The 19263-nt window shown below is 51.0% G+C and overlaps 1 protein-coding gene across 3 annotated transcripts; it reads right to left on the bottom strand.

Moving 5' to 3' along the window:
* Positions 1-305: 305 nt before the first annotated feature.
* Positions 306-14819, bottom strand: SPRY4 (sprouty RTK signaling antagonist 4). 3 transcript variants are annotated; one of them, XM_040239829.1, is made up of 3 exons: positions 14624-14795; positions 11553-11617; positions 306-4905 (listed from the first exon to the last, which is right to left on the bottom strand). In XM_040239829.1, exon 3 carries the CDS (start codon positions 4856-4858, stop codon positions 3959-3961), a length of 900 nt encoding a protein of 299 aa, XP_040095763.1. In that variant the 5' UTR covers positions 4859-4905; positions 11553-11617; positions 14624-14795; the 3' UTR covers positions 306-3958. The 3 variants fall into 3 exon arrangements, with proteins under 3 accessions (XP_040095763.1, XP_040095762.1, XP_040095764.1); XM_040239828.1 differs by lacking the exon at positions 11553-11617 and having other exon boundaries at positions 14624-14819; XM_040239830.1 differs by lacking the exons at positions 11553-11617; positions 14624-14795 and adding an exon at positions 5399-9903.
* Positions 14820-19263: the final 4444 nt, after the last annotated feature.

Below are 19263 nucleotides of genomic sequence, written 5' to 3'. Positions count from 1 at the left end.
GACGAACCTCCCCCACTTCCCAGTCATCCATCTGTTACCAATACACTCTTGCATAGGGGAGGGCTTGCCAGAGGATTTAGCAGCACCTGGCAGGATTCAGCTTCATCAGACAGTGAAGCTTTCCTCCAGAGGCTCTAAGGTCACCCTCGAGGCAGCACCAGGGCCAAGGAAGCCTTGTCCCCCTGCCACACTGTCCGCTGGAGCCTGGTCGCTCATTTCCATTCGGCAGGTGTTTGACAAACTTTCACACCTTGCTGGGTGAGGATGTTGGGGGTGTGAACACACAAACACACGAGAAACGGCAGTCCTATGTATATTTAACAATATATATTTATATATATTTTCTAGATCAGTACATTCAGTTTTTAACTTGCTTTTTCTTCACATACAGAAGAACTCTTACAATAGTAGACTTTCTAAAATAAATACTATTAAAATAGAGCTTCAAAATAAATATTCTATACAAAGGAAACCTTCTGTGGTAACTTTTGATGTGGGGTGAGAAAGGGTTACAGTGAAGAGGGAAAATGTGACAGGATGGGACCCTTGAATAGCTTTTCTGTTTTTAACACAAAACAGAACTGTGGGGCAGTGAGAAGAGAAAGCAAGACAAGACACCACACTGAGTTACCCACAGCAAAAATGGCAGCTTAAGATTTGTCATCGACTGTCACAGTAAGCAGAGGGCATGAAAATGTTTACCAAAGGCATAAACCAGAAGGCCAGTTAAGTTCATAGGATGCTGTCGTGACATGTACAGTGCAAAGTGGTGGTGCCTACACCCCGCCGGACACCTCCTGGGGCAGCACGGAGACCATGAACGCGGCGGGATCTGGTCCCAACCCACACCTTCCACACTTGGGACTTGTCGTAATCTAACTGGGCCTCACTCGATGTCAAGCGGGGATGTATGCAGACTCCAGAGTGCTGAAAGAACCAGACACGTCACATGACACTCTCCTGGCTATCAGTTGTGAAGGGGCCCGTATCAACAGCAGGGACTGGTCTCCACTCCTCCCAGACAGAGCCAGTGGGGAGCCTTGGTGTACCCCATCCTCTACCTAGAAAGGCTTGGCTCTCCTAGACCCTGTTCTCAGGGCACTTGCTGGAGTTTTGGGACTTTACGAACCCACCCTCCAGGGGAAGCAGCTGTGGCCCCTTAGGACAAGGGTCCTAGACCCAGGCTTGTGGATCCCACCCCCAGTTCCAGGCAGAACCACCAGCCATCCCTAATTGAACCTTAGTGGGAAGCAGCTGGCAGTCTGCTTAAAAGGTCAAGATGAGGAGGCATAATCCAGCTAAGCAAGCCATTGGTCACAGGACACACAATCAGCCAGAAGTGGCCACAGAAATGCGTCGTGTTGCTGACAGGTTGATCCCTCAGTGGCCCTTGACTGGCCCCTGGGGGCCACAGGCAAGCCAGTTTTTTCTTTTTGCCAGAAAAACATGCCGAAGGACTGCTATGCAAAAGAGCTGGGAGAACGGAAGCTGAGCACACAGGACACAGAGAATTCTGCAGACATCTACCTAGCAGGTTAGATGCAAACCAAAAAGAACAAGCCAAAGCAGGGGAAGGAAAAAAAGGAAACCAAAACCCAGAAAAATCCGTGTTTACAACTATATACACAAAGGCAGGGTTCAGGAGGCTACTTGCCAGGAAATAAGGGTCTTTGTCGAGATGGTGGGGTAGGGGTAGGGTGTGTGTGTGTGTGTGTTCACGAGGCTGCTTGCCAGGAAACAAGGGTCTTTGTCGAGATGGTGGGGTAGGGGTAAGGTGTGTGTGTGTGTGTGTGTGTGTGTGCGCACAGCTTATGTAAATCAGTTCTCCACAGAATGGGCACGTAGAACACCAAAGATCACCAAAGTGCAACTTGCCACTGGGTCAAGTTTCCCGTGGAGACATTTGAGGGAGGGGCTTTGGGGAAAGTTCTGAGGCCTCTCCCAGAGTGGACGTATGCCCTCTCTTTTTGGGGGTAACCTCTGCACACCTGTTCTGAGGAAAAACATCTCCAGTCCCTTCAGTACACATCTGATACATTCAATTAGGACAAGTGGTTGGCTGAATGTGTTTTTCCTATCATTCCCTCTGATTTGTGCAAGAACATACATCCATGACAACCGTGGCAAGGGTAGCTACAGGAATCAGCCTTCGGAAATGCAGATGCAGTATTTCATATTCGCCTTTTACAAGCTAGCAAATGTTATATAAATAAAGCCTAAAATAAGAAGACCATCCCCTCCTTTCCTCCAGTCAATAAATACCTACAGTTACAATTAACTTATTCTAAATCATAAGATGTTACTACCAGTCTTTAAGAAGGGAAGGGGAAAAAAAGTCCTTGAGAAGCATTGGGTGCATGACCATCACAGCTCCCTGCCTCCTTCAAGAAGGCTGTTCTGTTCCTACAGAACAAACTGAAGTGCTACAAAGGCTGTGCCTAGTACACTTCCAGCACCGCCCCAGGGTAGCTCTTCTGACCCAAGCTACTTTCTCTCACGGCGGGGAGGGGGAAAGGGAGGAGGCACAAAATACCACATGAAGCAAAAACCCCACACAATTGCTGGGGCATAAGGACCAGACACACTACAGCTTTTGCATGCAACAAGTACCTACCCACGGGACGAGCTGCGCTTTCTGAGTCCTTTAGCACCTTGAGAGAGAGTTGCTATGTCTTTGGGGGCTGCTGGGAGGGGCTCATGTGGCCATGCACAGAAGCAGGGCTCAATCCCAAGAAGTCCCCCGGAGAATCTTCCCCCCACCTGCATTCTTCTGACTCCCCCCGCCAGGGCCTCCTAACACTAAAATAGACTCTTTTGTCACCATCTGACTATTTACATTAAAGATACAGACACTGTACACAAAAGGCTAGGACAGCGAGCAGCAGAATCAGGAGAGAAGAAGCCCACACCCAGCCGTCACTGCCAGCGCGAGGTGCTGCCTCTCTTCTCTGCTGTTAAAATCTTCTTCTTGGTGGGGAGGGGGGGATTGTGTTCCTTGAGGTTGCTCGCCCCCCAGATTTTGAAATCAGCCCTTCCTGGGGGTGGCCCAAAAGGAAGCAAGTGTTTTATTATTTTTTTTAAAACACCGTTAGTATCTGATATAAAAACGTGTAACGACTGGATCCAGAGACCACAGTCTCAGACTCATTGGCAAAATGCTATTTGGTCTCAAATTTGCTGCCCCGGTCTTCTCTACCCGTAGTCAAGTTTCTGGAAAGGATCTGGGTAGAGAGAACTGGGGGCACACAGCAGGCAGGTGAGTCTGTGACTCAGAAAGAGCCGAAGGACGGTATTATGAGTGGAACACCCCCGAGAGTTAGTGAGGAAGCTGGAAGGGAGAAAATGTACTGTGCAGTGGCTCCTAAATCCGTCCATGGCTCCAGGCAGAGCAAGGAACGACGGGCGGGGGCTCCCGAGTATATACAACAGGGATTGCCAGGGTCTACACCTTCCCCAAGATGGGGCAGACTGGGGTGGAGGCTGGGAGGAGAAGGTACAGACGGTAAGACTCCAAGTGTCTTCTTCCAAGTCCCCTGGCCACTCAGATTCCTCCCAGGCAGCCAGAGAGAATGCAAAAGAGCAGGGAGAAAGCGAGGGAGGAGGAGGGCCAGGAAGGCATTCAAGCAGCTGCAACTTCCGGATATGTGTCCACATCTGTGATGCATCTTCTGGAAAAGAAAAATCGCCCCCAAACCACACCACACCCCTGCCACTGTCTGTTTCACACAAAGTTCCAGGATCCTGAACAAAACAACCCCAAAGTGCTTCTTCATCCTTTTGGGGAAGAGAGGGGTGGGTGATGGTGGTCCCTGTTTCTTCAGCAGCTGGGGGTGGGGGGTGGGTGGAGTGGCAGGGTCAGCCTCAGGATGCTAAAACCTCTGGCTGTGCCATGGTGCTCTTCTCAGGTGTCAGAAGGGAACCAGGGTTCCAGGCGGAGCGCTGGGCTTGACCCCGAGCGTCAGAAAGGCTTGTCGGGTCTGCTGGCCTTGGCATCCCCGGCGGCCGCCTTGCAGATGACGCTGTTCGTGTGCTTGCAGCGGCACCCAGGGCGGCGCAGGCGGTCGTAGCCGCGCTGGGCCAGCTTCACACAGCCAGTGGCGGGCAGGTAGCAGAGCAGACAGGGCAGCACCAGGGACAGGGCACCCATGAAGGACCAGCGGGCGCAGCAGTTCGAGCGGGAGCAGGAGCAGGGGTGGTCGGCGCAGGAGCCCTCATCGTCCTCGTTGGTGCAGTGGTAGAAGATGCCCTGCACCAGGCACATGCAGGTGCCATAGTTGACCAGCGTCTGCGCTGAGCACAGGCACTCCTGGTTGCAGACCCAGCAGGAGGGCAACGTCCGGGGAGACGCGCACTCCTTGCACTTACACTTCCCGCAGGCCTCGCACAGCAAGAAGTGCTTGTCCAGCTCTGGGGGGCCAGAGGGGCCCTTAAGGTCCAGTGGCTTGCAGTGGATGGCCTTGGGCTGGATGCGCACAGCCCTCGGGGAGGCCTGATCAGCCACAGGTGGGGGCGCCATGTGGTCTAAGAGGCGCTGGTCGGAGGACGTGCTGCTGCTGCTGCTCACAGAGCTGGGGCGCCCGCTGAAGGAGATCCAGTGGTGGGTGACGTCCTGGTCACAGCGGGCTGGGGTTGGGGCCAGCTCTGGGGCTCCACCCCGGGTCCGCTTGGGGCCAGAGGGGGGTGCCAGGCCAGGGTTGTCGATGTAGTCGTTCTCCACATGGCTGGTCTTCATCTGGTCGATGGGAAGGATGGTGAGAGGGTGCTGGAGCCGGCTGTGGGCCGTACGGCTGTCCAGTAGGGGCTGGACCATGACTGAGCTGGGAGTCAAGGGGACGCTCTGTGGGATCGGGGGCTCCATGGGGCCGGAGGTCCTGGGATGTGCGGAGTAACAGGCTTCTAGGGGCCCTGGGTAGGGGGGGAGGAAGAGAATGGATTCCAGGCATCAATAGGTGGCCTGTTAACACCCCCATCCACCATTAGGTTCTTGGGAGCCCAAATGAAATAGGATTCCTTCGGTGGACTACCCAGCATTAAGGCTTAGATGATTACTATTAACAGTAATGACAATTTTAAGTAGTAGAAATAACTTATTTAGCACTTACAAGGACTCTTCTAAGCATCATATTATTATGTCATCAACTTTTCACAATAACCCTAGAATGTAACTACCACTACCCCTTTTCTAGTTATAGGAAATTAATGTTCAAAGTAGCTTGTCCAAAGTCACACAAAACCATCAGTAGCAGAACTAGGGCTCAAACTTGGGCCATCCAGGTTCATTCTTTTTTTTTTTAGGTTCATTCTTATAATCCCCATGAAACTTGCTTTTGATTTATGACAGACAGCTTAGCAGTTATAAATGCAGGCTCTGTAATTAGATCGAAGTTCAGGTTCTCACCTTTGCCTAGCAGTGTTGCTGTGAATGAGGTTCTTTAACTTCTGTGCCTTAGTACTGTCACCTGTAAAATGGGTTCTTGTGAGAACTAAATGAAAAAATGCATATCCAGGACCTAGCATTTTACCTGACACACAACACGTACTCTAATTTACCACCATCCCAGAGAGCAACCATTTAGATTTCCTGAGCACTAATAAGCATGACTAATGAGTACCAAGTGTTATGCTGAATGTGAGGATGAGTGACTACAACAGTCAGTCCCTGTGTGCTCCCATGGAGTTTTTATCAGCTAGATAAACAAAAGCCTTCATTTCAGATAGTCGCAAGAGAAGGAGGAGCTGTATCTGAGGCCTACACAATCAGGATTATTAACTTATTACTACTACTTTTAAGAGCAACAACCTCCAGTGGCTAATAACCCCTGGGCAGGTGCCCTCTGACAACTTGGATGGGAAATCCTCTCCGAGGGGCACTCACTTCACCCATTTCCAAATACTGAGCTGAACATTTAGCCTAAATGCTGTTTACTAGAATAGCTAAGCCAAGCCTGGATCAGTTTCTAATTTCACCGAGAGAGTGCAATTTTAAGTTGGAAACTGGCCAGAGATTCAACTGCAGTGCCTGACACGGAACCCCAGGAAGTCACTTAAATCAAAGAGCGGAAACAGCTTGGTTCAAATTTAGAAAGTGCACATTGTTTTCTATTAGAAGTGCCATTTCCTTGCCTGCTGACCTTTACATTCGGAATTCGGCTGGAGATCAATTTAAAGAAATAGCAGCAGAGGCCAAGACCTCTGCCCAATTTGGAATCCCAGAGAAAGATTAGACTCTGGGAAGATTCCACTGGGCTTGTGGCTGGGGGATAGAACAGACAGCCAGGGTGAAGATAGAAGGAGATCATAACCACCTTTGAAAAAAAAAACAACCACATTGGATTCATGTGCTATGGGGTAGGGCTTCTGTAAATGCTTTTTCAAGATGCTAATGATGCTCTAATTTGGAGAGCTGACACTGTACCTCTGCTATTAGGTTCATCTTGCCTCAAAGGTGATACCTTGGGAATTCCCTGGCAGTTTAGTGGTTAAGACTCCAAGCTTCCACTGCCGGGGGTGGGGATTCAATCCCTGGTTGGGGAAATAAGATCCCACATGCAGTGACAAAAATGAGAAAAATCCTTCAACTGGATAAAAATGAAAATACAACACATCAACTTAAAAACAATTTAAAAAAAAAAAGCGATACCTAAGAAGAAGATGTGGATAGGTTTCCACTTCCAGTTCTAACCTCACATCCCTCCAGACTTGGGCCCCAGCTAGTCATCCTAGTATTCCAATTATAGGAGGATACCTGGCTCTGAACAACACATCCATACTTATCAATGTCTATAACAAAGAATGAAGAGAGAGAGAGAAAAGCCATTCAGGACAACTCTGCATTATACTTCCTCTGCTTGGAAACAATGGTTTGATTAGAAATGGCTCCGTTGTTGGGGACGGAGTTCTTAGATGCTTTCCAGCCTAACTGAAATAAAGAGCTCCGTCTAGGTGCAAAGTTCATGAAGTGAATGAAAGGGAGCTTATCCCCAGGGTTCTCATCTGCAGAAAAAAGCCCTAAGTCTTTTCCACAAGGTTCATTGCTCAGTCAACTGATATTTCCCCTTCACAAAGGCCATGAACTATTGGCTTTAGTCCCACAGCCCTATCCACTTAAGAGATGCTGGTGTTTCTGTGCAGAGTTTTTCCCATTTCGGAGAATATGTGCCTGGGGATAGCCTCTCCCCTGCCTCATGTTCCCTCCACACGTCAGGAAAGCATCATCTTCAAGGAGGAGACTTTCCTATGGCAGAGTTTGACTTCAGTGTCAGGCAGGTCTGCCACCAAGAAGCCGTTCTTTGCCGAGACAGCCTCCTTTAGGGGTCCTGGGTTTGGGGCTGGATGAGAGATGTCAGTTGAGCATTTTGGGAGAGGAATTTTTTCCAGGGCTCAAGCTGGTCATTGGGCAGAACTTCAGGAATGCTTAAGTGGGCTCACTTTGTTCTTTGCAGGGATTCCAAAGCCTTGCTTCTAGAATAAATGGGTTTGGGGTCAAAAGAAGAAGAGTTAGGAGCCCTGGGTTCTAGCTCTTTGCCTGGAGGAAAAGGTGTGACTAGGCAAAAGAATGGAAAATGCTGACAGAGGGTCAGGAGACGACTCTCTGGCGCCAGCCAAGAGGTGCCTTCGCCAGAACCCACACCCCGGACAAAGACAACGTGATTCCCCTATGCCAGAAGCTCAGGTCACAAAGCTCAGGGTCCTGCCAACAAAATGTCAGTGGCAGTTTGAAGGCTGTATTGCCCCATGTAGTTGAGCTTTCATCTCTTAGGACCAGGGCTGGGACTTGCCATGCTGTGGGTACTCCCTCCCCTAAACCGATCACCCACTCTCCAATCCTATTCCTGAGATTCTTTAAACAACGAGCACACTTTCTATGGGTGAATCAAAGGCATGGGCAATGCTCAGGGATTTTAACAGGCTCTGCACTCACAAGGCAGATTCTTGGAAAAGTCCCACCAGGAAGCCAGGGTGGGGACAGTGGCTGCTGGCGACGGGATATTGACATTACCCCACTCCCATTACCCTCCAGAGGCAGCTGTCAACATCTGGGTCTGCACTTAGGGCCAGACAAGGGGGTGGGAGCTGGGTCCCTGATAACTCAGCTCTCTCGGGGTAAGCCACACCCTGGATGGCTCCAGCTGGCATATTCTAAAATGCATCTTCCCCATCATAACACTGATGCAGGATTCCTTCTGGCTACAGCCCAGTAAAAGCCAGCAGCTGGCTCAGACCTATAGGTCTCCAGTCTTCTCAGCCTTTATCTAGTTAGCTGGGACCATCCGTCCACAGGACGGTTGAATTCATTTGACTCACTTGAAAAAAAAACAAAAAACAAACTTGCTGATAGCCTGATGGATAACACTTCAGCACAGCAAAGTGAAGTTTCAAACAAACCCCCACCTCCCCATTCCTAGGTTTCAAAGATCGATCTCTACTCACTGGGACATACCTACCCTCCAGTCTCCCCAATACTGCTGAACTTAAGTGTAGTTTAATACGTACTCTGTTTCCCCTGCAAGAAAGGAAGAGATTTGTAATATAAATAGGAGAGAGGAGACTTTTGCTTCCTTTAGGTCGTTTGGGAAACTGATGGCCCATTTGGAAGACTGTGGACAGAGAAACAAAGCCAGGATTCCACTTAGCCAGAGAAGCACTTCTGTGGAGTTGTAGGTGACAGCCTTATGGATTAGCACGAGGAAAGGAAACTTTTACCTCCACTCCAATTTTCTAATAATAATTAATAGTTAGGAAAACATCTAGTATTTATGAAACATTTCTTGGTGCCAGGATCTGTGCTAAATCCTCAGTGATGTTCTTAAATCCTCACCATCACTTTGGAGAATAACACCTACTTTGCAGTGGAAGAAACAGAAGAACAGAGGGTCATAGAGCAGGCAAGTGGTCAGGGCAGGAGTTGAACCCAGTCATCCCCGCTGCCTGGACTTGCAATAACTTCTGGATATTCAAGGAAGGGCGTGAAAGCACGCTTCTCTCTTGTAGCTAAGAACTCTGCCAGTCTCCCGGGTCTGCCGTCAGCCCTCGGGGAACCTCATCAGGCCATCTTCGGGCTGTTAACCCAACCAGCCTGGAAATGAAGCCAGACAGGGCTGTATCAGACTGGCCCCCAGTTAGGGGAATTTTCAGTGTGGAGAGTGGGGGCCGGGGCTTTGAAACCTATCACTAAAGGAAGCGTCAGTGCTTAAGACATCTTTGCTTCCAACTCCGTTTTCTTTGCTGTCCCTTTTGTCCTCCACACACCCCCATTTTACTGAGTGTTTTCATTTTTAGTTTTCTTAAGGTTGAATGGGTCTCACTTGTAGGATCTCACCATAAAGCAGCCCCTAAAAGGGAAGCCTAGAGTGGGTGGGAATCCCCTCTCCTCCCACCTGTAAAGCTGAACTTCAGGGTCCCCAGGGCACATTCATGGATGTGGCTTCCTGGTCCAGGTCTGTGAGTAAGAGGAGGAGCTAGGGCAAGAGGAAGGCAGAAGAAAGAATACCCAGTCAGTGGATATTAAAAAGCCTAGAGCACAATGCCCTGTATTTGTCTATGATACCTGCGGGGAGGGGCTGAGTATCAAGGTGACACACAGCTCAGTGCAGGCTGGCTGCAGAGAATCAAGACCCATGGTAACTGTCAGCTCCAGCCATCTACCACTTCCCCTGGACTTAACCTAGGGAGAGGAGTTGAGAAATATTAGGAAAATCTGACAGCTGTACTTTGAAAACTACAGGTCAGCTAATGCCAAACTGACAAGAAGCTCTGAATGAAGGGGCACTTTTTGTATTGCCTCGTTCAGTCCTAGCAGGTGCTTTCAGGGAAGGTTGTTTAACCCTTTAACAGCTCAGAGAAAAAGGTCTCTAAGCAATGCAGGAAACACGGGTTCTATCCCTGGTTTAGGAAGATCCTCTGGCGAAGGGAATGGCAACCTACTCCAGTATTCTTGCCTGGGAAATCCCATGGACAGAGGAGCCTGGCAGGATGCAGTCAGTCCACGGCACTGCAAAGACTGGACGCAACTGAGCAACTTAACAACAGGCTGCGTGAGAGCCCGGGGCTACATCTGCCACTATCCCTTGGGTTCTCTGGGACAACATCTCAGTTCATTAAGCTCCAATTACTGCTTCAGAATGACTTTAAAGGGGAGGAAGGGGGGAACTTCCCTGGTAACCCAGTGGTTAAGACTCGATGTCCTCAATGCAGGCTGCAAGAGTTCAGTCCCTGGTCAGGGAACTACAATTCACTAAGGATCCGTAAGATCCCACATGACACATTTTTAAAAAGTAAAGGGGATGAGGAGGACAAGGGAAGCCAGAGCTTGTGTTCCCTGTACCCTACACAGAGGGAGATCATCTTGGCTGAGAATAAAGCATTTAGACAGCTAGATCTGTCTGAGAATCCTTGCCCCCACTCCACCCCACCCCATTCCAGCACCACTAGGAGCTGACCTCTGGCCATAACCTGTCAGAGATCATAAAAGAAAACAGCTGCTTATCCTCACTTTGTCTCATCCTCAGTTATCAGTTCCCAAACTTCTTTTTCCACAACCAGTCAGCTGCGCTCCAGAGCCCCTGTGCAAGGCTGAGTTGGAGGGGTCTTGCTGTACTTTTTGGTTCTGGACTATTCTAACCAGCTACACATTTTGGCTTTGATGTATTCCCCTCATAATTGTTGTCTGCTCAAATCCCAGGGACAGGGGAGCCTGGTGGGCTGCCATCTATGGGGTCGCACAGAGTCAGACATGACTGAAGCGACTTAGCAGAAGTAGCAGCAGATCCCCTTAAAGAGGGATTAAAAGTCAAGAGTGAGAAAAGGATGGAGCTAGAAGCCTGTTAAATACTGGTACAGTTTCAGAACCCCTGGCCTGCATCAGAGTTTGGGGGTGGGGGACCAGGAACCTAAACCCCAGGGAGGGACCTCCCCCCACATTGGCACAAAGATCATTTTATTGGTCTCACCACCCTCCACTATGAACTGGAGTTACAATAATAGGTTTTAGCTTACTCCTGGGATAGGGCAGGAAATGACTCCCCCTCCCCCCAACCAGAAAAAGACAAGGGAAACCACTTTTCTGCAAATGGCCACCTGCCCCAGAAGGGCCCCTTCCCTCCTCCTTGAGATCCAGCACATCTGTGCTCCCTCCCTGGTGCCCTTGCTTCCTCCACTGACTGTCCTTGGAAAGAACAATCATGATCACAGCTGAAAGGTGGAGCCTCTTAAACCCAGCCACATGTCCCGGATACATCCCCAGCCTTGTCAGCTGTCTGGATCTGCAGGGTGGCCCCAGGGCCCCTTGACAGCTCCGCATCCTCCACCCTGTACATCAAGAAGTACCCCACGTCTCCTGTGGAGGAAGGGTCTTCCTTACAACCAGGCCTGCCTTACAGGCACCCCTAGTAACAAGGGCACAGCCCCAGCCCTGCACACTTGGCTAGCTGCTCGGCTGGCCCTGGCCCCTGGGTAGGGGCGGGGGTTGTTCTCCCCACTCCGCAGATGGGGAGACTAAGGCCCAAGTTTAGCATATTTCCTAACCTCTCATCCGCTCTGACCCAGTTCCCTACCTTGGTCTAGAAGAGGTAATACAGTCTTCCGTTATGTTGCCCTTCATCACCTTCTTCCTCTGGCTCTTTTGAAAGAGTAAAAATATATTCCAGTGAGTCATTGCTTTTTGTCCAGTAGCTTTAGGTTGGCCATGCGAGGGGAGCTTCTCCACTCTTGCCCTTCCCCTTCCTTAAAAACACAAGTCGTATCGATATCCCAAATCCAACATTTTCAATTCTGTCCCTAGATCCAGAGGTTTTCCTCACAAGGAAACTTCTGCCTCAGCTGGGGCTAGATGATAGACAACTCTGGATGCAGAACCAAACTGAATCCCATAGTTTTTACACTGAACTCCTTCTCTGAAGAGAAGGGGCTCCTTTCTAAGCACCCTGGTACCATTACCCGGGCCCTCTCCAAGAGGACAGCCTGGGAAAAGAAAAAGGCTTGTGGGGGCCCAAAAACTGGTGCTGGAAGATGTAACATGAAGGGACCAACAGCGTCAGAAATCGGAAGAGAATTCCACACATGTGATCCCAAGCATTAAGCTCCAGAGCAGTACATCTCAGGGGCCATTTCTGGAAGTGTAATGGGTGTTTTTTCCTCCCTTAATTTTAAAATCACTGACTTTCAAGTTTTGCACTGAAAGGCTGCCTTCATTTGTTATTCCGGTTTACCAGAGTCGGGGATGGAATCTCCACCTATTCTGGAAGGATAAAAGCAAAAATGACATCTGTAAGCTCCAGATGTCTTCAGCCTCTGCCCTGCTTTAACTAGGAATCATTCTGTTCCATGTGGTCAGTCTCCTCCCACAAAGGCCCTTGGAAGCTCTAAGGAGATGTTGCCATTTCAGAGGGTACTGGTAGAAAAGGTGGTGGGAATGAGCAGGAGAGCACTTATTCTCCACAGAACAGAGTAAGAATCTAAAAAGGAAGATAACCAAGAGATGTCTTCTTCTAAAAAGGAAGATAACCAAGAGATGTCTTCCTCACTGAGCATTTGTCCATCAAGGAAATTTTACAAATCTGCCATCAAAATGCCTACCTTCTACTAGCCATGCAGCTCAGTTGGTCAGGATGTGCACTGTTCATATTAGAATTCATCTAGAGCCTTCTAGCAAGTGAGGACCCTCCCAAGGGCTAGGAAAGAGGCAGTTTGATTTTATACTGGACATGTCTACAACTTCTTTCCCACCCTTCTGCTTAAAGAGATAGAGGGAGACAGAGAAAGGGGCGGGGGGTAGAGGGAGGGAGGTAGAGGTGGAAGGGTGTCAATGGCTGCCCTCCCTTTCCTGCCCCATACCCACTTAGTTTTTCACTAAGGGGAAAAACTGAAATTTTCAGATGTTTATGCCCCATTTGTGTTAAGATCCAGGGAACTCTAAACATTGTGAAATCACCAGTGCAATATTGGGTAGGGCCTCAGGCCAGACCGAGCTTAATAAGACATTGATAAACCCACATTTCCTAAATGCTCTGGGCCTTTACCTCCCAGCTTTGTAGCCCTGAGAGGCTCAGAGGCACTGGAGAGCCTCCTCAGTCAGTGAACCAGACTGACAGGCACTTTCTCTTACCCAACCCCCAAAGTGGAGAGAATCGTGCAACTGGTTTGGAAGCAGGAAAGAGGGGATTCACGCTGGGTCTGGACACCCCTTTGAACACACACCCTTCCTTTCTTCACAAATCATCCTTGGGGGGAGAGGTGCTCTCCAAGCCCTGATGGGCCACAAGGCAGCCTTCTGCCCCCCTCATCCAGGCCTGGCAAAATGGATACCCATCCAGCAGCTGGTGCATGAGGCAGCCAGCATCTCTCCCCTCTGCCCACCATGCAGCCCTCCAGCCCAGTTCTCTTCTTTCCTTCATCACTCAGCCCATCTAGCTATGCAACCATTTTCCACCTCTCTTGCTTCCTCTGCCCACAACCCCCAGCCCTCAATCAAAGAGAATTGAGAAACTGGCTTCTTGCACAAGAGCAGCTACTGTCTAAATGCTTTTTGATCGTCTGCAGGGAGGGGAAACTGGGCACAGCTCTGGCCCCAGCCCTGGCCCCAGTGATGGAGCCAAGCTCCAGCTGTCCTGGCTGGCCAAACCTGCCCTTACCCCCTCTTCGTTGCCTCCCAAGCCTTGGCGATTCAGAATTTTCAGAACGTACCGTCTCTGTCCTTTCTTCTCGGTGATGTCAAGCCTGGTACCACCAAGAAGGAAGGTGGGAAGGCAGGAGCCTTATCTCTCCTACGCACGCAACCTCTTCCTCCAGCTCCCACACGCCCGGCGTTATGTAAACGCACCTTCAGCCCCCACCACAGCCCCAGCGCGGTCGGGGGCCTCGGGGCCTGGCACAATTCGGTGCCAGGGTATAGGGGGACACAAGGAGGCCGAGGATCCTCAGCCCCTGCAGAGGCCAGGGAAAGGAAAGCAACTGCAAGGCAGTTGCACAGCATAAAATGCGGCAGCAGAGCAAAGGTCAGACGGCGAGGAACCGCCTCACCAGAGAGAGCAGAAATGCCCAGTTCTGGGCCAACCCTGCGCTGACCATCGAGGGGTAGGCAGAAGGAAAGAAAACCTAGTTCATCACGGCTCCGAAGGGTAAACTAAAACCTCCGTCGAGCATAGGCCGCTGAGGCGGGCTGGGGAGATCTACGGCAGACTGACACCGTGGGCAGAGAGCCCAGGGTGGGCGAGCCGCCCAGGGTGAAGGCGCCCACCGGACCCAAGAGGTGGCTCCTCACGGAGCCCAAAGTCGCCTGTTCCAGCGCCCGAGGTGGGTAGTGGTAGGCGGAAAGGGGCCAGGCCAGAAGCAAATTCCCGGGACACGCACGGGGCTTCTGAGTGGTAGAGTGGGAGAGCCCGGCTTGGCAATGCCCGGGGGTCGGGAACGCCGGTACCAGGCTGTGAGCACCCCCGGCGCCTAACTGGCCCAGCCGAGGGCGTCAGGGAGCTGCGGCGTACCGCAGCTGCTCCAGGAGGCGCAGGGAGAGGGAAAGAACATTGAGGCGCGTATAGAAATAGCGCAGCATTTGCCCCAGCCCGAGGGGGAGTCGCGTTGCGACTCAGAGAAGGGTAGCTTCACATCCCGAAACCGGTCGAGGACTTACTTTGAGGAGCCGCAGAGTCACAAGCATTGCTCCACGTCTGTGTAAACCCCCGAACCCGAGCAGATCGGACGCCGCTGTCCTCGCAGACGCCAGCCAGAGGAACCGGCTCGGCTCCCTGCACTCCGCAGCGCCAGCTCCGCGCTGTCAGCCTCTCTCACTGCCTCCGCGGCGATGTTGCAACCACTGCCTGGGAAAATGGCTTTTTTATGAATGGGAGGGAAGGGAGCTCCAGTGCGCACGCGCGCCGCTCGCGATTCTATGAATGGGTGGGCACAAGAGACCCCGTGTGCGCATGCGCCGCGTTCCTTTTTTTATGAATGGGGGGCCGGAAAAGGACTTAACCCGTGATTGCTGGGGCTGGCTCTCGCTCCTCTAAGGGCCGTCGCTCTTTTACAAAGAGGGGTGGAGGTTGTTGTTGCCTTTTTTTTTTTCCTTATGAATGGAGGGCGGCGGCGACTGCTGCAGCTGGTTCAGCTGCGCGGGCTGTACCCCCTCCCAGCCTGCGAGAGGAGGTAAAGGCCACCTTCAGGCCACTGCGGACCAGGGTTGGAACCGTCCGTGTTGGGGGGGGGGGGGGGGGGGGGAAACACGGCGACCTCAGGATCCTGGGCTAAGAGCTGGGTGCGGGAGGACACACCTAGATCCAGGGATTTCTGCCCGCCGCAAGCATTCAGAGGGCGGGGGAACGGAGGACCCCTGCTAGGGGCCTTCTCTTTCTCTAGAGTAGGGGCGTCGGGGGGGGGGGGGTAAGGGTCTTGAAGCTGTCTTTACCAAAAATTTTAAGAAAATGTCAAAGGTCCATATCAAAGAAGGGCGGAGTGGTGGGTTACTGAGTGAATCTGGTTCCCTTCCTGAGGCTGAGTCTCCCTTGAATAAGTGCAGATCACCCCCCTCCCCCACTTCTTGGGTGTGGACAGGACTGGGCCGAGCCTCTTCCGGCCCTAGTACCCCCCGGAGTGGACTGGCTACTCAGTTAGAGACCTGGCTCTCGCCTGGCAGCGCCCCACTTCCTCCTGCCCCAGTGTGATGTCCGCAGTGCTCCGGCGTCCGCCCGCCCTCTGCTGCCCCGGCTGGTGCTCCCCTCCACTCCCGCGCGTTTCTCAGCCCTCATGGGACTCAGGCCTGAGGAAGGCCACAGCCTTTGCTGCTGTAGGCGCCACTCCCCAACCGCCCTGACTAGTGTCCCGCCGGAGAAGCGGGAGCGGTGCAGAATTGGCCAGGTGGATGGGGTGGAGCCGTCTGCGCCAAGGATGCTGCTGGGGTGGCCGCGGGATTAAATAACAACAGGGCTCTTGAGCCGCAGAGGAAATGGAAATGGCCGGGATCTTTTCTTTGCAGTTAATGATGGGGCGGGTGGGGCGAGGCGGGGAGGTGGGTAGAGCCTCAGCCCCGGCGGGTGAAAAGAAAAGCCCCCGCCATTAGGCCCGACTCCGGGAAGGCGGGGAGCCCTCGCAGCAGGCCCAGCTCCGCCCAAGAACGGAGGAGGCTGTAGCCTCCGGGGAGTACGGGGTAGGGGGTGGCTTTGATGCAGGGATAAGACTGGGCTAGGGCCTGCTTCCCCCCTGAAAGGTTTATCTTGGTGGTGTTTTCGCTTCACCGGGAGGTGGTGAGGCTGACTTTTTCTTCCTACGCCACCATAGGACTGCGCTTGGCAGTTGTCAACGGAGCCGATGCAAAGCTCCAGACCAGAGGTCTGGCCTTGGGCTGGAGCTGGGACCCAGGGGATCGGCAGAGGGAGAGACATTTTACAAACCCAGACCGGAGCCCAAGGTCACCGAGTCTAGGCTAAGATGGCTTCTCGCTAGTCAAATGCACCTGTGTAATGTGATTTACTTACTCATCTCCTGGGGGCAGAGCAGGCCCGCCGCTATGAAAGCTTAGTTTTCCTTTGAGTACCAAGATCTAACTGAATGCCAAGAGAAAAACACTTTACTAGAATAAGAGAGTATTTTAAAGTCATTCAGTTTTTTCTTTACAGGCATCCAAGCTCAATATCATTATTCCTATTTGTCAGATGTAGAAATTCAGGCCAAGGGTCCTGCTCCTGATAAATGAAAGATTTACTAAATTATGGTGCTGATTCTCTAGACCTTTGCAACTCGGATCTTTCTATCACCCAGTCTCCATATCACCAACCGTGTTGTTCAGTCACTTAGTCGGTGTCCAACTCTGTGACCCTGTGGACCGCAGCATGCCAGTCTTCCCTGTCCTTCACTATCTCCTAGAGCTTGCTCAAATCATGATCACAAACCTAAAAACCTGTTTTTTGCAAGTCATTTAAACATGTTAAACAAGGAAAGTTGAAGCAGTAATTTTCCAGCCAGTGGTTGCTCATGACCTTGCTTAAATAATTAAAAGAATGAGAATAAAGAAATCCTTTCTGAACTCTACCAGAAAGTCAAGATGGGGATGGGGGTGGGGGGCGGTGTGTGTGGGGGGGGGCGGAATTGTCCTGTGTTCTTTATTAGAGAAATTTGCCAAGAAACGTGTTCCTTTCATTCCTGGTCTTTTTTCAGCTTTTCTAAAGGAGGAGTGAGGAGACCCCAGCTCTGGTGGGAAGGTGGGTCCATGAAGGATACCAGTCCTAAACTGGGAGGAGCCTCTGATGCCTGAGTGGACTGTGACTCAGTGTCTGGGAGGGTTCCTGGAAACCTAAAGAGCGGAGAGGTTTGGGGGTTACTTATGAGAAATCCATCCATTCATTCATGCAATCATATATTCTGTGCTGCGGCCTGCCCTGACTCTGGGCACTTGGTCGTGAGGGACAGACAGCCCTCCCTGCCCTGGTGAAGCTCACAATTTGGGGAGAAGGCAGACTATGCAATTTGAGTCTATGATAAGTGCTAGGAGGGAGATGTAGCAAGATCTGAGGGTATGTGGAGAGCCAGGAAGGACCTGATTTTAATTTGGCATGGCGGTGAGGGGGTCAGGTCTCTTTCTGATAAAGTGGTTATAGAGTTGAGACTTGGAGACGGGGAAGGAGTCCTGAAGGAGGGTAAGGAGACAGGCAGAGGGAGCCCAGCGGGGAAAGAGAGGTGGATGGTTTCCTGGGGAAAGCCTCATTAAGTTGCCTACGGGAGGCCTCTGTGGCCACAGCTTGGCGAGCAGGGTTGAGATCAGCCTGGTGAGGAGTTCAGATAGTGTCCTCTTCAGGGTCTTAAGCAGGGTCCCTACACACTCTGATTTGTGTTTTAATACTAGCTGGAGGAGAGGGGACAAAATCAAAGATGATGGGGGAATGCTAGGCATCTGTGCCTTCCCGGTTTGATGGCACCACCTTCATTCTTTAGATTGAATGGCAGGTAGACCTGCACTGGATTTTTTTTTTTTTCCCTACTTCCTGGGACTTTGTTCATTCCAAAGCTGGCCTGTCTATCCCTCAGGTATAACTTTCCTGCTAGAGGTGGATCTTAACAGCCCTGCATTTCTACCTATGCAGTTATAGTCCTTTCACCCTAACACAGGTGTAAATGTCTTCACCCCTACCAGACCGTGTCCAGAGAGTCCAGTGGCTTCAGTTCTGTGCTTTGTCCTTTTTATTAAAATGGGAGCTGAATACAATGGGAGTGAGGAGAGGCAGGAATTCCCATTCAGTGCCACATATTTATGGGGAACCTACTGTATGCCATTGGGACTTCCCTGGTGGCTCAGACAGTAAAAGCATCTGCCTACAATGCGGGAGACCCGGGTTTGATCCCTGGGTCAGGAAGATCCCCTGGAGAAGGAAATGGCAATCCACTCCAGTACTATTGCCTGGAAAATCCCATGGACAGAGGAGGCTGGTAGGCTACAGTCCATGGGGTCGCAAAGAGTCGGACACGACTGAGTGACTTCACTTTCACTTTCACTTACTGAATGCCATTCCTGTGCTCGACCTGTTTTCATATGTCATGGTGCTTCAGAAAAACCATGCTCTGGGTCTTATTTTCTCTCTTTTTCAGATAAGAAGTCAGAGGCTCTGTTTGAATTATTTATTAATTCCACAAAACATTATTATAGACTTCTTGTGCATCAGGTGTTGGGTTTACAGTGATGAAAGAGATAGATGCTATTTTTACCCACATAGAGCTTACTGTCAGTGGTGACACCATGGTGTCGACCCTTATCTTCATCAGCAACCTCATTTATTTGTGTTTTCAGTTGACTTTTTTCAACCTTATATCAAATAGGAAGCCCCGGAACCAAGCCCCCAACACAAATAGATGACCTGCCCCCATCTATATAGAAACTCTGAAACTGCTATTATTTATATAGTCAGAAGGGGAGATAGATGTTAGCAAATAATAATTTGTTTGTTTCAAAGGATGATTTAATTACAGTTAACATCAGTGATCCGAGAGTACAGAAAGCAAAGGAAGGCCCTGGGGGCCCTGGCGATGCTTTCCTGCATCTCGCATCTGCAGGAAGCCAACTCAGCCAGGCGAGGGGTGGCAGAAGTCCCAGGAGCAGGAAGGAGCCATGCGGAGTGGTCCTGCAAGTTAAGATAGCCAGAGCGACATGTCAGACCTAAGGTGAGAACTCTGTTCTGGCACTAGCCCCTAGGGTTTCTGGGCTAGTGTACACCCTCAGTGTATTGAGGTGTTTTGAAGCCTGGAAAGCTTGAAAAACAGATGTACAAACATTGACCACAGGCTGCTGGG

This window comes from Oryx dammah, unplaced genomic scaffold (genome assembly GCF_014754425.2).
Source record: "Oryx dammah isolate SB20612 unplaced genomic scaffold, SCBI_Odam_1.1 HiC_scaffold_5, whole genome shotgun sequence".
In the NCBI taxonomy this organism is placed as follows: Eukaryota; Metazoa; Chordata; class Mammalia; order Artiodactyla; family Bovidae; genus Oryx; species Oryx dammah.
Note: the sequence above shows the minus strand (reverse complement) of the source record. Positions and strands in the feature narration are given on the sequence as shown.

Excerpts from the sequence above, each read along its gene's own strand:
- SPRY4 (XM_040239828.1), bottom strand. The coding sequence starts at position 4,858 with ATGGAGCCCCCGATCCCACAGAGCGTCCCCTTGACTCCCAGCTCAGTC.